At 42.8% G+C, this 17,014-nt stretch overlaps 1 protein-coding gene across 4 annotated transcripts in view; it reads left to right on the top strand.

Annotated features, from left to right (window-relative positions):
* Positions 1-2,477: 2,477 nt before the first annotated feature.
* Positions 2,478-17,014, top strand: part of CDKL5 (cyclin dependent kinase like 5) — a 67,504-nt gene continuing 52,967 nt past the window's right edge. For 3 of the 4 annotated variants that reach the window (XM_081859061.1, XM_081859062.1, XM_081859059.1), the window contains exons 1-2: positions 2,478-2,622; positions 16,746-16,962. In XM_081859061.1, coding sequence (XP_081715187.1) covers positions 16,899-16,962 — 64 coding nt within the window. In that variant the 5' untranslated portion in view covers positions 2,478-2,622; positions 16,746-16,898. Of the gene's footprint in view, positions 2,760-16,745; positions 16,963-17,014 lie in introns of all 4 variants that reach the window. The other variant, XM_081859060.1, reaches the window with a different exon arrangement.

Below are 17,014 nucleotides of genomic sequence, written 5' to 3'. Positions count from 1 at the left end.
CATGGCGGTGATCCAGATCCATAACCATCAAACGAAGAAGGAATGTTGCCCTAGGTCACATGAGAAAGCACCTGTGTTTTGTTTTTCTTCGGTTGCCTTAGTGTGTGGCTTGGCTACCTGCCATTGTTATCATCATTATTTATACAGCGCCCACCATGTACATGGCACCTTACAAAGCTTACACAGGCAATCGGTAATCACTGTTCTCTGTAAGCACCTTACTGCTCAAACCTAAGTATACACATTCAGAATACCTACTGAGTTCAGTAGGTCTTCCTAGTAAGTATGGTTGGGTTTGCAGTTGTGATGTGCCTTGGTTTTGGCTTGCTAGAAGGCAGATACTATCTTGCTGCAATTAGCTAGACTAGATGGCCTGCTGTTTCCATTATTTCCATGAGAGCTCGCACAACCAGTTGCTGGAAAAATATGGGTGGGTGGTATTGCCCTCATTTTCTTTTGTGGGTTCCCCAGAGGCATTAGTCTAGTCACAAGAGGAAACAGGACTCAGCAGGACTCTCTGCAGTGCCGGGGGGGGGGGCAAGCTGGGGTTGGGGTTTTTTTCCCTCAGGTGAAGCCTCCAGAGGGGCACCATTGAGGCTCCCAGCCTGTGTGTGTGTTGTGTGTACACAAATACCAAACTGGCTCTTTGACCCAGGCCCTGCTCTCTTTATGCTCTTAAAATTGTCTTTGACAAGCTGGTGCTCTCCAGATGTTTTAACTGCAACTTCGACCAGGCTGGTGGAAGTTGTAGCCCCAAACATCTGGAGAATGCAAGCTTGGCAAAGGCTGCCTTTCAACAACTTGTGTGGAACTGTCCCATACTGAAGCATTCAGACACATGCAGACTTAAATTGATATGATCATGTATCATGCAAGTCCTCGGGATATATATGAATTGCATAATTTATTTTATTGGTGATGGTGAGGTAAATGTTCTAGTTATCTAACTTGGGGGAGACACTATAGCTCATGCATTGTATCCAGAATACACAAATCCAGCATGTGCCCTTATAATTCTCACAATCTAATATTCCAATTATCTGAACATTTTGGATGTCCAACCCACAAACTACTTGAATAAAGGAGGATATTCACTGATAGTTGCTTTCAGGTAAGGAGATTGCAGACTTTTTTCAGAGTACTGTGTTGAACAGGAGTTGCTTCCAAAGAAATGTTTTTAGGATTACATCCTCGAAGGTCAATCTTGTTTCAGTTGAAGTAAGTAACAAAACACCTATTACAATAAATAGGGGAGTTAATGATTGGAAACCTAAGTATCCTGACCCAAAATTAATTTCCACTATTTATGAATTCAACGTGACTTAACTTCCTAGTTAATGGGTTTACAATTAAGTGTACTGATATCTGGTACTAGGGCTTTGTACACATTCCCATCCAGCATGCTCCTCCTCCCACCACCGGTTTGGGAAGTGATGCACACACCACGGTTTGCCACAATCCATACTGACAGTGTACCTATCCTGTCGTTTCTTACGAAGTAATACTGCACACCCACGACCAGCTTCGATCCAAATGGGGAGGGGCGCGCGCGCAAGAATGATCTATCTGCATTTTAAGTCAGTAATGTATACACAGCCCTGTTTGCGAGCTACTGGGCGGAGGGGGGGGGGGATCCACCAAGAAAGGACGCATTAAGGAGGAAAGCCTGTGCATACTACTGACCTACACTGCAAACATGCTTAGCAGTTTCCTGCACGTTGCATCCTTGGCGCCTCCCCCTCCCCCCGTGCACCTCCCTGGCACATGCAACAGTAGTCATAAAATGGAGTGGGGAGAGGGACGAAAGAGCATCCACCCTGAGGGAAATCCGTGCTAGCGAGCGACGAACAAGATGAATATATATATATATTCTTCTCCCCTGCCTGTTTTGAGCCCCCACCTGTTTCTGCCTGTGTCACATACGCTGCTTAGTCATGACAGCACCAGCTGCTGGTGCTGCTTATGCCTCCCTCACGAGCACCCAGCCCCCCTCCCTGCCCCTCTCCCCACCCTTTCCTCTCTCCTTGGCAGCAGCAGCTGCTACTTCCCAGTCACGACTCCCCTGCTGCTACCAGCCCCCCTTCCCCCCCTCCATTTCTCCCTCTCCCGGCTCCAGCTGCCAGGCAGCGGCGGCGGCGGCGGCAGCGGAGGTAAACGCAGCAGCATTGGCCGCCGCCGCCTCCGTCTCCATCACGGCCCCTGTGGTTGCTCGGGAACTGCAAAGCCAACCGAGCCTGGGCGTGCGGTGGGCGGGGCCAAGCCGCGAGGAAAAGGCGGGCGTGGGGGTGGAGCCACGGCGGCGAAGGCCGCGGAGACCCCCGCCCATCTCCAGCCCACCGTGGCGCAAAGCGAGTGCGGTGTGTGTGAGGAGGAGGGGGGAGGAGGCGGGCGCTTAGCCCCATTGGTTCCCGTGGGGCTAAGGGCGTGGCCTCCTCCGCCCCGTGCTCCTTTCCCATTGGCGGGGGTGAGTGTCAGTGGACCAAACGAGAGCGCGGGCGATAGGCAAGGGGAGGAGGCAAGGCCCGTGTCGGTAAACACCTCCCTCCAAGCCTTGCAAGCGGGTAGCGGGTTTGGCTGAGAACGAAGCGAGCGAGCTGCGAGGCAGAGAGAGGAAGGCGTGAGGCAAGTGCGGGGAGGATTTTTTCTTTTCACGCGGGCGGGCAGTAACGAAGGCGGCGCCAGGGAGGCAGTGGCGGCGGCGATAGCGGCAGCAGCAGCAGCAGCGCTGAGGGACGGAGCGGCGGGGGATGCGAGGCCCGGTAAGCCGCGGGCACTCGGGAGTGGAGGCGTTTACCTGCCCCACCTGTCGCCCACATTGCAGTTTCCCCTCAGCCTCCCTCGCCTCCTCCCCCTCCTCCTCCTCCCCCTTCCCATAACCGCCCCCCTTTTTTCAAATCCCACCCACAGCCCTCAGCCCCCCAGAACACGCCGTAGTTGCCACAGATGCCGCCTACTTCCTCGCCTCTCTCCTCTCTCTCTCCCCCTCCCTCCCCCCCCCAGACCCCTCCACCTCCAAATTCCCTTCCTGCTGTTCCCTTTCCCCAACCGAAGCGCAAGTCCCATTGGGCATTTCCCCTCCCCTCCCCTCCCCTCCCCATCCATTTCCCCACAGGGCTGCTGCTTCTTTTTAAAGGGGGGGGGTATTCTGGTGGTTGCTGTTAGGGGTATTTTCCCTGCCACCATCGCCACCCCACAAGTGCAGCCGCCACCGCCTCTGTCTCCAGCAGCAGCAGCAAGACCAAGGGCTTGCCAGATCCCCGCATCCATTAATATGTTGTACTGGGAGTGATGGTGGCGTTGGAGACCTCGGCATGATCCATCTCGCCGGGCTGCTTTTATGTGCTTGGTATTCTCGTGGTGCTTTGAGATGAAGGCAAGAGGAGCCAGCCCAGGCAGCTTTTCCTCCTTCGCTGCTTCTCCTTGCCTATTTTTATTCTTCTGGTATGTCATACATGTGGCTTTCTTCCATCTCTCTCTCTCTCCTCCCCATCTCTTCTCCCCCAATGAGTTAGGTGTGAGCAATATTATGTATGCAATTGCGCTGCAGACTCATGTTCTGTGCTGTGGCTTTTCCTTCCATGTCCTGTTAGTAAAAATTGCAATTTGAGCTGAAAGCCCCATTCTATGCCATGCTTTACCTCTGGGTGCTTGACATACAAGGTTTTGTGCACCTTTCCCTTGGCTCCCTGTGGGGATGTGTATTTGAATAGGCACAGATGTGGGGGAATGTTAATTCTTACACATCACAGGTTGGCTTCAGTTCTCTTTCTCCCCCCCCCCCCAATCTTTTGTGATAGGTTTTTTAAAGTAAAGGTGTCAAAGATTGCTGTGAATGGTACATGCAGCCTTAGACGGAAACTGAATGTAATGGCAAAAGCCTGATGAAGCTCCATTAAAAATTTCCCTCTGTAAGATAGGCTCTGGGATTCCCCTTATGGTGCCATTGCTTGTCTTTGCTCTGTAGTACAGCTTCTGTGTCCATCACAATGTGGTCAACTAACAGACCCAGTAGAATTGAAAGTATAATTGAGTAATCTCTGTTCTTCGTTAAAATTTTTTAAAAATAATTTGTCTGAAGCTATTTCTTGTGAAAGGGTTGGGCTTTATAATAATGCAGGATATGTGTGTGCATTGCTTATACAGGGCAATGTGTTTGAAATTTTCAAAAACGATATTCTATTTATCTGGTCAAGATAAACATTGTATTTGTTAAACATACGCAATGTATACATCCATGACTGAAATACTGTAATTATAGTTTTAATTATTAAAAGCAGACAACATACTAAAATAAAAATAAAAACAGCCCTTTAATTACTCAACAGCCCTATTGCAAATTAAATTTGAAGTTTTGAAAGAACAGGATTGAATGAAATGTTTAATTTTCAGTTGCTCATTTCTTCTACCTTCTCTTGGAAAGGTTCAAAACCCCTGGCCTGCTTTTTCTACTTGTACATATATATTGTAGCTGCTGGCAGTTTTTAAAGATTGCTCCTATATGAGGCACTTAGAATGAAATCAACAATTGTTATATAAACTCATTGGTATAAGGTGAAATTTGGGCAACATTTACACACATGCACACACATATATATCTCTTCTGCTTTCTCCTTTTTGGTGAGGGCTTAGTTTAGGAGCTTTTTTCCTTGCCTTAGCTTATGTGATGAAATGACTTTTAAAAATAATACAATTCGTCATATAATAATTGCATTCTTTTGTGAAGAAAAGGTTATGTGAGTTTCTGTGTCTTCCCTGCCTCTCCCCGCTGCCCCCTCCCACAGAATGCTGTTTTGGGTGAATGGTGGAGGCAAAGCTCCTAAGTTAGCTCAAAACAGCCATAGGTTGCATAGGTTGCATACCTACCTGGGGTAGGGACTAAACCTTTGAACTTAATGACACTTACTTCTGAATAAAAATGAGCAGAATTTCAGTGGCAAAGTGTATAATTATTAGACTTTCAATAAAGTCTCAAATTTAGTACTTGGAAAAAGCAAATTTAAATGCTAAATATCTGTAGTTGCTTATAACAATTATATCTGATATGTATATATTTTAAAATATATACATAGTGCTTTAATGTTCAGAGTACATTATTGATCTTTACAACAATCTTTTAAGGTAGGTAGAATTGTTGTCTTCATATCACTGCTGACAAATAGTATCTTTAAGTCAAGTAGCTGGATTTGAAACAAGGACTCTGGCTCATGGCTTAGGTCCCACCCCCCAGTCGTATGTCTACTCAGAAGTAAGTCCTACTGCATTGTATGTTGCTTACTCTCAGTGAAGAGGGGTAATTAAGATTAGGTGTCTTACTTAGGAAAGTGTTTGTAGTAGGCTTGAATTATGCAACCTTTGGGATTTGACGTGTGCGGTTCGAATCCCCGCGGCGGGGTGTGCTCCCGTTGTTCGGTTCCAGCGCCTGCCAACCTAGCAGTTCGAAAGCACCCCCGGGTGCAAGTAGATAAATAGGGACCGCTTATTAGCGGGAAGGTAAACGGCGTTCCGTGTGCTGCGCTGGCTCGCCAGATGCAGCTTGTCACTCTGGCCACGTGACCTGGAAGTGTCTGCGGACAGTGCTGGCCCCTGGCCTCTTAAGTGAGATGAGCGCACAACCCTAGAGTCTGGCAAGACTGGCCCGAACGGGCAGGGGTACCTTTACCTCCTCAAGCAGAACCTTAGTAAGTCAATTTTAGATTGGATTCCTGTTGCAGAGATACCCTAGGCCACTGATTAAATTTTATATTTTGGAATTAAGTAAAAATTGAGTCAATGCTTTTTAAAAATGTATAAAGTCCTGTAGTGGCTTTTTACTTCACACTTTTTTATTTATTTAGTTTCATTTTCTTTTATTTCCTTTATTTTTAATTATGCTTGTTAATACTGACCACATTGTAGTGTATTGGGGTGCAATCTATGCTCCTATTGCTGATGGAGTGGCCCATGCTGGAAAGGGGGGCAGGACAGTTGTGTCCACATCAGATCAGATGCCATTGTGTGGTGGCAGTGAGATTGGTTTGGGATCGAGCGGATTACATGTTGGTTTTCCCTTGCTCTCAAAAAGAGCCTTTTGAGGGGGTGGGGTCCGCTGGGCTCTGCCAGTAGGCCACCCACCCACTCATTCAACAGATGGAAGGGAAAGACTGGTGAGGATGAGAGGCTGACTCACAAAAAACCTGAATAAAAAATGTTTTTTTTAAAAAATACAACCACAGACCTGGCATGATCAGGGGTTGGATTGCTCTTCCTTTCTTATTTCTATGTGCCACATCAATATTGCATTTTTTTATAATGACTAACTTTTCTGTATCATTCTCTTCTAACAGTATTATGGTCAAATCTTTCTAATGTATAGTATGTCATGGTGGGATGCGGGTGGTGCTGTGGTCTAAACCACCTAGCCTCTTGGGCTTGCTGATCAGAAGGTCAGCGGTTCGAATCCGCACGATGGGGTGAGCTTCTGTTGCTCTGTCCCAGCCTCTGCTAACATAGCAGTTCTAAAGCATACCAGTGCAAGTAGATAAATAGGTACTGCTGTGACAGAAAGGTAAATGGCATTTCTGTGCGCTCTGGCTTCTGTCGCGGTGTTCTGCTGCACCAGAAGCAGTTTAGTCATGCTGGCCACATGACCCTGAAAGCTGTCTGTGGACAAATGCCGGCTACCTCGGCCTGAAGTGAGATGAGCATCACACCCCATAGTCGCCTTTGACTGGACTTAACCATCCAGGGGTCCTTTACCTTTTACCTTCGGTACTTCGGGTTATGAACGTAATTCATCCCGGAGGTCCGTTCTTAACCCGAAACCGTTCTTAACCTGAAGTGCACTTTCGCTAATGGGGCCTCCCGCTGCCACTGCGCCACCACCATGCAATTTCCATTCTCATCCTGGGGCAAAGTTCTCATCCTGGAGCAACTGCTTCCGGGTTACTGGAGTTTGTAACCCAAAGTGTTGGTAACCCGAGGTACCACTGTATGTCATGTGTGGAAGCTATTGTATTACTGATGCACTTAAGTATGACTTTGCACTTTTCCATGGCTTGTATTCAATTCCTCATTTAAGACTTTATTTTTATGCATTGTGTAGAAGTGTAGCTTGATCCTATGCATGTTCACTCAGATAAGTCCATTTCAATGAGTTACTTCAAAATTAGTATGCATGGGATTGCAGCATTACTATTTTTTACAATGCCTTGTTCAAGATAAACAAGATTTCTTGTTGATAACATTCATATCTTTGAAATCATATTTATTGAGATTTATTCAGGTTAAGAACAATGATTTATCAGAATCTCTTGCTTGGTCTTTCAGTAAACAGTTTCTTAAAAAAACTATTTTATAGGGAGCTGTGCTTGTCTCATGTGACTACTGATTCAAAGAATGTTACTTGATTGATGTAATACACAAATTAGTAAACAAATATGTAGTGTACATACATCATTGCTAAGTTTATGCACAGCCTGATGTGTGAATATTCATGCGACTTGCTTCCAAATAAGTGTTTTTAGGATAGAAGCTTGTAGTAAGAAATGCTGTTTAGTAAAGTATTTCATCCTAGAATGATACTTTGACTTCTGTAAATTGTCACTCCTAGGGCAGAGCTTATGGCTTTGTGTTAGCATATCTGAGTTGACAAATGGTGTTGAAATCTATCAGTAACACAGTGTGACTATTAGTTTTTTCTGTTAATGCATGGACAAAGACCAGCCAGCTGGGTAGGTAGGCGGAATGAGAAGGCAACCAACCTAAATTCTCCCCCTTCTTCATTTTGGTTTTTTTTTTTTAACAGTCAAGTTAGGAGGGAAACACTAGTGGTGCATCTTATTCAAAGATGGGAATAAAATGTCTATAAACTGACCTTCAAAACCTATACAAGATGCTCCTTGATAGTAATCCATAGCCAAAGTATGCATGAATGAATATACAGGGCAGCTGAACTTTTCATACCAAGTGGGCCACCAGAATACTCTGACATGGAACCCACAGACTGCACACACCCTTGTTGCACTTGGGGGGTGGAGCAAGGCCAAAATTTGACACCCCCCCCCCCCGCAGCCCTCATGCAGCCTTCCCAAAGCTGGATAAGTGAGGTGCTGGGATTTGGGAAGGAGGTGCGAGGCTCTGGCAGGGTCCTAGAGCCTTCCCATCTCCTTTCCAAATCTGAGAAAGCGCTAACTAGGCTTTGGGAAGGAGGCCGGAGGACTCTAGGACCCTGTCAGAGCCCCCATGCATTCCCAAAGCCCAGTGCCTCACTGACTCAGCTTTGAGAAGGAGGGCTATGAGAAGGGTGTCAAATGTTGCTGAGGGCTGCCCAGAAAGGCCTTGAGGATTGCATGTGGCCCTAGGACTGCGTGTTGGACCTCCCTGTTCTATAATGTTTGAAGGCCAATTTATAGACAATTTATCCTTGATACCCTGTCACAGTTGTAGCAATCTTGGCAGGGCTTTCACTGTTGTTATCCCCTCCACACAAGCAAGGGGGGAAGGGCGGAGATGTAGGATGTTGGTAGTTAGATAGAGGGCTATCTTTGTGGTAGTGATCAAATTAAGGCACTATTTCCCTAGGCATATGTGTGCATGATGCCATCACTGCTTTTTAAACACCATGTGACCTCTGACCTATTCTGCTATGTTTTTTTTTTTTATTTAAGATATGTTTCTTGGCTACTTTATCTACTGTTCTCATTTTTATGTTCTTATTGGCACCTCTATACTTCCTTGGTTCCTAAAATAACTTAAGGAAGTCAATGGAATGAAAGTTTTGCATCTCCTCCTTCCCACTGCAGCTATGTGTGTCCCCTAAAAGTCTTAATAAGAGGATCAAGGGACTCCTGAGCAATTGGGAAGGGAAATGGTGAGCTGCAAAGGTGGGAATAATTGGGCTTGGATCCAGTAGCCCTCCCCTTCCCACATCTGTTCAGCATAGACCTCTTACCATTTAGAGAGGGTTTTAGAGGTTGCAGGTGGCTTCTCATGGGATGAAAGGATGCAAAAATGTTTTTTATGTGAACTAAAGTTACAGATAGGGTTTTCACTATTACAATTTTTTATCCATTGATTTCACAAAAATATTAATAAATACTAGTTTCTAATAAGAAACATATCAATGCTGTAATGCTGTTAATTGCTAACAATCCCCATGTTGCAGGTCTGGTTTAGGCTGCAAGGGATTGTTGTACAGCAACCCTATGCATACTCTGCTATTAATATCTCCATGGTAATAGATTATAACCCCCATATAATATAGGTTATATATTATAATCTTGGCATTTTACAAGAAGGTTGAGGTTGCCAGTGGTTTATAACAACCATCTAATAAAAGCATTTAAGCTCAGTTATAAAACATCTGTATTGCTGCCAAATAAAGTTTTATCTATACACACATACATACAGTTACAGGTTTCTCCTATGATACTACATAGTATACCTCAGTTTTTAAGTGGGAATTGTACCCTCTTCCCATCAATTGGGTTAGAGCTGCTACATAATAGGCAAGCTACCGGATATCCATCCTCAGATTATTGAAAGGGAATTGCCTGTCCTTCAGAGATTTCTCTTTTTCCTTCCTTCCTTGTTGGCAAATTCCGTGTAGTTCTGTTCTGTGCTCTTCGCCTCTCAGATGGATGGAGGGGGGAAGCAGACGCACCACCTTTCCCTCCTTTTTTCTCACCCCAAGCAGGCTCCACCAAACACAACAAAGTAGGCTTTAGATGGGTATAGTGTTGGGCTTGCTGTTATCTTGGTCATGGTGGGTTTTTTATTTCCTCTATATATCTAGTATTTTACTTATGATTATTGCACTGACTTACTGTGCCTTATTAGAATACTTTATATATATTAATGTTTGCCTTCATATTACTTGCCGCCTTAAGGATTTTTCTAAAAGGTGGGATATGCATTTATTTAAGTAAATAAATGAATAAGTTTAAAATACAGCTAGAGGATGGGAACATGGTTCCATAGCTTTGGTTTGCCTTGGTAACCAAGCCTCACATACCCTGCCTTCATAGCTGCAAGTTTAAAACAGGAAAGTGGGGGCTAAATGGTTTGGATACTCTGCAATCTCATTCCCACTGTGGGCATTTGTCCATTCAGAAATGGTGAAGGCGCTGACCATTTTCTGGTTTGGCTACTAGTAGAGGCTAAACACACTCCAGCCTTTCTGCCATCTTCTCCTTAGCCTTGAGGTTGGAAGTCCAGTTCTCAAGAAGTGGGGGCAGGAGGGTGTCACTGATGGTGCTTGTATCACCTTCAAGCAGCACTGACAATCAAGACCAGACAAAAACAATGTGTACCGCTCTGTAATCAAAAATGTCCAAGAAGTTTTACAATAAGTTGCAAAACTCAGTGGGTGGAACCCAGAGAAACGTAGGCATAAAGGAACTAAGGTAGTGGTAGCTAACCCATAGGCCAGATCTCCCCTTCCCCAAAAAAGACCCTCCCAGAACTTCTACTACCTCAGCAGAACCAATCTAAACCAGAGAGTGTGAAATGTCATCTGCATGGTGATACCAAAGCCCAAAATTCAGGATAACCTTGTTCTCAAAGGTTTCAGGTAAACTTTGAAAAGCATAGGTAATAAAATGGAATCCTGTGGCATCAGTGCCATGGAGCTTGGCAGAAGTTCCCAAGCAACACCTTTTGGAATTGATGCTATTAAGGCATGGGGCAGCAAAAACTGTGGTTCCCCCATTCCTAATAGAGCCTATCTAGAAGGAGAGCATCCTTAGAAAACCTCTAAGAGAGAGATAGGGAACCTATGATCTGCAGGTCTAACTAGGCCTGCCAAACCTCCTTATTTGGCCTGCTAGGCCATTTTGCCTGTTCCCACCTACTCTATGTCAGCTGCTGGGCAGGTAAAATACCTGGTTTCGCCAACGAGAGAGATGCTGATCTGTGATGCTTAAAAAGTCCTTTCCAAGGGACTTCATAAGATAATGCTTTGTAAACTGTTCTGTAAGACCTGTGTAGGCAAAAATGTTCTGCAAGACCTGAGTAGGCAAAAAAATCACCTGATGCTATTGTGACGCCAGACGGTGGAAAGGTGGATGGTCATGACTAATCAAATCTGGGATGTAAGCGATGGGATAAGATAACTTTGTGGCTTGCTGGTCAGATTCAGTTCTCTACTGCTGCTTTAAGAGATCCAGGTCACTCTTCCCTTGTCCCGTCTCTTATTACAGGTCAACCATTGTGACAACTGAGGCAGTTTCTCTGCCAAAGCCAGGCAAAGTTGAAATACAGGTGATCAGGTCCATCCAAGAGTGTCTGGAGTTGCATGGCAACCACTCCCTTGAGCAGCTTCCTCAAGAAGTGAATATTTGCAATTAGCAAACGATAATGTCTTCCAGTGTGGCATTACCATTGTCTTATTCAAGATAGATGGCACTTTCCCCCTTGTTGCCTCCTGAATCCATATGGTCAACTCTTCTGCTAGATGTTAGACTAAGAAGGTGAATGGTTGAGCGAATATGTTGTAGGCCATAACTTGTTTTCAATACCTGAAATTTAATTTATAGCTCAGGACTAGACTGTGCACTAAACACCTTCATAGACTGAACTCCTATAGTAGTGGATGCTACCTGCCTAGAGAAAATCTTTATATCTGATATTACCCTTAGTTTTAAGCTTGATTTGGGCTATTTGCTAAAACGGTTTCACATAAATCGATAAGACCAAGAGCCTGCAAGCAATTTTTTTCATCTTGTGCAGGTTGCTTTGACTGGTTTGTGTGCTTTTTGTTTGTTGCATTATACACTGGTACCTCGGGTTACATATGCTTCAGGTTACAGACTCCGCTAACCCAGAAATATTACCTCGGGTTAATAACATTGCTTCAGGATGAGAACAGAAATTGTGCTCCGGCGGCGTGGCAGCAGCAGGAGGCCCCATTAGCTAAAGTGGTGCTTCAGGTTAAGAACAGTTTCAGGTTAAGAACAGACCTCCAGAATGAATTAAGTTCTTAACCCGAGGTACCACTGTAATAATAATAATAATATTGTTGTTGTTGTTTAGTCGTGTCCGACTCTTCGTGACCCCATGGACCAGAGCATGCCAGGCACTTCTGTCTTCTACTGCCTCCCGCAGTTTGGTCAAACTTATGTTAGTAGCTTGGAGAATATTGTCCAACCACCTTGTCCTCTGTCATCCCTTTCTCCTTGTGCCCTCAATCTTTCCCAATAATATAGATAATAGCAATTTTGATTTCTTGTTAATTCATGCATTTTTGTCTTTAAAAAGAATGCCTTTATATTTAAAGCTGTCTTTGTTTGCTGTTGTATACTGTAACCACCAAGAGTTGGTGTACAAAGAACTTTTGTTAAACTCGTTGAATTGTATTTATTGTTCTTGCATGAGCGTACAATACAATCAGTGGCTCCTAAGAACGTTTCTTACAAACCAGCTTTGTATAGTGTCAGGCTGGTGGGTTATCTAATTGAATATTGTGTCCCTTGACTTGATTGCCTCAGAACCTAAACAGATGACTTTTCTAGTGAACCCACCTGAGGTAGCTTGACCAGAGATACTAGGGACTGAGATGGAGACATATATGAAGTGTATGTTTTGCCAGGGACCAGTGTTTGAAATTAGCCAGGTGCCAGGCACATTTTGCACCTGGCTTTCGATCACTTGCAACCAAGTGACTATGCCTGAGCGCCAGGATGGTGTTTGATATCTTCACCATCTGGAGGTGCATGCCTGGCGATCATTGGATCTGGACTGTTTTCACACACTAATATCCCATTCTGTAGAATTCTATCAGTTATATTTTATCTGCGCAATCAGAATGAATTTCCAGTACCAAAATGCTTCTCTAGTGCATCCTGAGCAGGAGCAGTCACCAGTAAGAAATAGAGGTTGGAATAGGCCAGTATATATGTGGACTGCCCCTGGATCAAGCAACTTTTCTTCTTAAGTTCTCAAAGCTCAAAGTTATCATCTGAACTAGCCAGATGTTTAACTGAGAATCAACCACACTCAACCCATCATTTGAAAAATAAGACTTTAGAACTGTCTTGCCCAAACATGGCAACTAAACATTCCATTTTGGCAACTGTAACCTTGGTTTAAGGAGCCATTTGGCACCTAGCTTATATATCTGAATTTCTATCACTGCCAGGGACACCTTGTGAGATGGTGCAGATTTTAAAATGTTGCTGCCATGTGATTCCAGGCCTTTGCTTGCAGATACAGCTTGATGCCAGTAGCAAATTGCAAATGAGGTCTAGTAAAGTTTATGATTAGACTAGGGCTGTGCCAAACTAAAACTTGTTCTCCAGTTTCTTGATGTTTTGTTAGCCTGTAAGAGCCTTCTGTTTTTCTGCCTCATTTGTGGGGTACGTAGAATGTTATAATTTTGATTGGTGCAGGGCTGTAAGACACTCTCGTCTCAATTGGTTAATATTCATTCATATAAGGAGTTTGATCATTTGTGTTGACAGTCCCGTAAAACCAGTTTATAATTTGCTTGTAAAAGAAATATTCTGGATGCAGAGTTGGAGAGTATACATTCAACAATGTTGAATAGATTCACATTCTCTAATGCATGCCAGTTTGTCTTCAGCTGTGTTGCATTACTAAAAATAAATGTACCCTCTCTGGATTGAGCATTCTGGAGGAGAGATAAAGAAATGAATTATCTGTCTTGTTAATGTACTAAATATTTGCATTTTAAGTAACTGAATAATGTGTATTCCCTTCTGATTTGAACCATAAAATGGCTTAGTAGAAATTACATGAAACAAGCTATAGCTAGAGTTGATCAAGTGCTTGGGTAGGGGCCTATGCAGGTTAGAAATAACCATGACTAATATGGATAGAGCTGTAATTGTGAACTATGACTAGGAGCAGGAGGCATGAAGAGAGTTGGCTTGACAGGAGGGAGTAAGTAACACTGGGGCCCATTCCCAGTCCAGATCAAGGGAACACCAATGTCTGTACAAGATTTGCTTCATCTTTTTGGATACAGAATTTTGTCAAACAGATCCCCATCTGCCATAAAATTCAGTGCAATTTTAAAGTCTTTTATCTTGATTAGCCTGGGATGATCAGTCTTTTTCACAATCTCTAGTTCAGTTTCATCAGCATATTGAAGAAACTGCATTCTATAAACTCAACAACCTACAGCAATTTCATGTAGACATTTAAAAAAAGGAAAAAGAAAGAAGTACAGTTAAATAGGAAATTGTTTTAGAATTGGTATCTGCTCCACTGCCATTCCACTCTGATAGTAGGAACCAGAAAGGCTTCATATGCAACAGTGGTCTGCTGCTCTGATCTCCCCCCGCCCCAGCTAGGATTGCTCTGTTAGTATGTTTTTATCTACCTTTTTTAATTGAACTTGCTGTTGATTAGAATAAAAGGTTTGGAGACAGAACTAATCCCTGCACACCCTACAGGACAACTCTCAGGGGAAGAAGCGATAGTCAGCAACATTGTTGCATATATACTGACTACCAAATATAACCAGATTTCTAGCTTTGCTGTATTAGGATAAGCACAACTTTGCAGGTTATAGTTTTCACCTTCCAAAAACAAACAAACAAATAGCCCCACCCCTTTTCTGAAAAGTGGGAATAATCTTAGACCTTAAGAAGAACATGTTAAAAACGCAGCTGTTCTGCGATCTTTTTAATGCTTGTTCGTCGCCTTCTTTTTAAAAGCTGCTTTGTCATTTTCATAATACATAAACATAATCAAAAAGAAAAACTCCTTCCTACCCACCTCCCAAGCCCCAATTCCATTCAAATACACACAGATAATTCTCCTTCAAATAAAAGTATATTTCCCTATGTCCCCGAAAGTTGCTGGTAGTCCATAGTTATGTTCTTTTGTAGTTGCTTAGTAAATAAAGCTGAACCATGTTTATTAAATTTGTCTGATCGTGTGTCGTTCCTTTGGTCTTCAGCTTTGTAAGTCAGTTTTTCCATTAATATCAAGTCCTATACCTGCTTAAACCACATTTAAAACAAATCAGCATTTAGAGTTCTCCAGTATCAAACAGTTGTAAGGTCTTCTTCCATCGTAAGGTAAGTTACAAGGTCCTTCTGAATGAGATCAATGATGTCTGTAGAGTAGATGGAACAAAGAGAAATCCTGTGGTCTATATCACTCATTTGAGCCATGATCAGTTCAGTTTCCCAATAAACCTTATAATGACCACCACATATGAATAAAACACCCAAGCTGCAACTGTTTTTCCAGCATTGTGACAGGATGCTTTTGTTAAATTTATTAAGCAGGGAGGGTTGTTTTTCAAAAAAAATAATCCCAGATCAGCTAGGTTTTTATTTTTTAAAAAATAGGAAACACGAGTGGTTTCAGCACAATAATTGAGCTTAAAAACAAGTGAAGTAATTTACCTTGAAGCATTAGTAAAGTGCTATTTTACTTTTAAGTAATATTAAGCAATCCTTCCAGGCCAGTGTAAGATGCTATACCATATTGATATTGCAGCATTTCATTTAAGAAATGAAACATTTGTTCATTGTATCTCATTCCATATAAGTTACCAAAAAAATTATAAACCACGTACTGCATTATATTGGTAACTGCTGATTTTGGTTGTATCTGATAGGCTTGTAAATAAATTGTAAATAAATGTGCATAAGTTACACATTACCTGTATTTGGGTGCACTAAAAATAGCAATGCAGCTTTGTTTTTAGGGTTGCAAAGCCCAACAGATTGGTTCATTGATCTATACGCATATGCTTATTTAATTATTTAGATTCATTCCTACCCTCAAGTCTTGTTTCACATGAGCTTCTCTGTTTCCAGGGCAGATATGTAAAGATAATTTGTTCCTCAGTCAATTTGGTTGATTTCTTCCTTTGTGTAAAGCTTTACTTTAGCTTTGATTGTGTTACAAAGTGCCTCCCTCCCCATTCTGCACTTAAAGAGCTCATATTGTATGATTTTATTGTTTTACTTTTTTAATTAAAACCATGCCATGTTTCCTGCTTGGCAGGGGGTTGGACTCGATGGCCCTTGTGGTCTCTTTCAACTCTATGATTCTATGATTCTATGGTATTGGTCCAGTTGCGTAAAATGTTTTATTGGAATGATGCTACATCTTAGTTTTTTAACTTCATTTAACTTAATAATGACACTTATCTTTACGTATTCTCAAACTTTAAAAATACAGTATCAAACTTTTTCATGGTTTCTTTAAAACTATGAATTAATATTAAAACATTTGGGATACTCCTAGCCACCACCTAGGGGTAGCATGCTTTGCATATACCATGCAACTGCAAGTATCCTCTTTTCCAAAGCAACATTACAGTCTGCCTTCAAATACAGGTGGAATTTTAGGCGCATCCAACTGATGCATAATTTCCAACGTGTGGGTCCTTTTGGACCCAGAAGAGGGCAGAATGGGGTGTGGGTGGTATGGGTAGCCAGGAATGGAACCCCCACGTGAAATAGTTACTGCTTGTACAGGATGGCTAATGATGCACTTGAGGCATAAGCATCATGACAACATCTGTACACCCAGGCCTTTGTGCACTTCTCTAGCTCTTAACAACTTGAACGATCAAAGGACAGCATGCTGTGCTTCTGTTTTAACCACAATGTAAAACTGGGCTGAAGCTTCTTGAATTATTTTTCTGTAAAAAGTGTGTGTCTCTTTTGATGGGGTTTGAGTCATAACTTCTGGAGTGCAAATAATTGACGATATAGTGAATCTGCCATTGATTGTTTTGTGAAACAGTGTTAGCTGATGCCACTTATTTTATTTCTGCACAGGAATCTCCCACAAAGTTAAATACATGACTGTAAGAAAGAAGAAATCTATATTGATAGACTCTACTATCAAAAACCTTCTCTTCAGTCTGCAAAGCCTTCAGCTTTTCTCTATGCCATGTTGTGTGACGGTTGTCCCATGAGGAATTTGTCTTCATGAAGATTCCTAATATTGGTAATGTGATGAATAAATTTGAGATCCTTGGGGTTGTTGGTGAAGGTAAGCACATGTTTTATTGTGTTTTTAATATTTTGTTGCGAGCCACCTAGAG

This window comes from Podarcis erhardii (genome assembly GCF_964252035.2).
Source record: "Podarcis erhardii genome assembly, chromosome: 4".
Classification (NCBI taxonomy): domain Eukaryota; kingdom Metazoa; phylum Chordata; class Lepidosauria; order Squamata; family Lacertidae; genus Podarcis; species Podarcis erhardii.
This window is presented reverse-complemented; position numbering and strand designations above follow the sequence as displayed.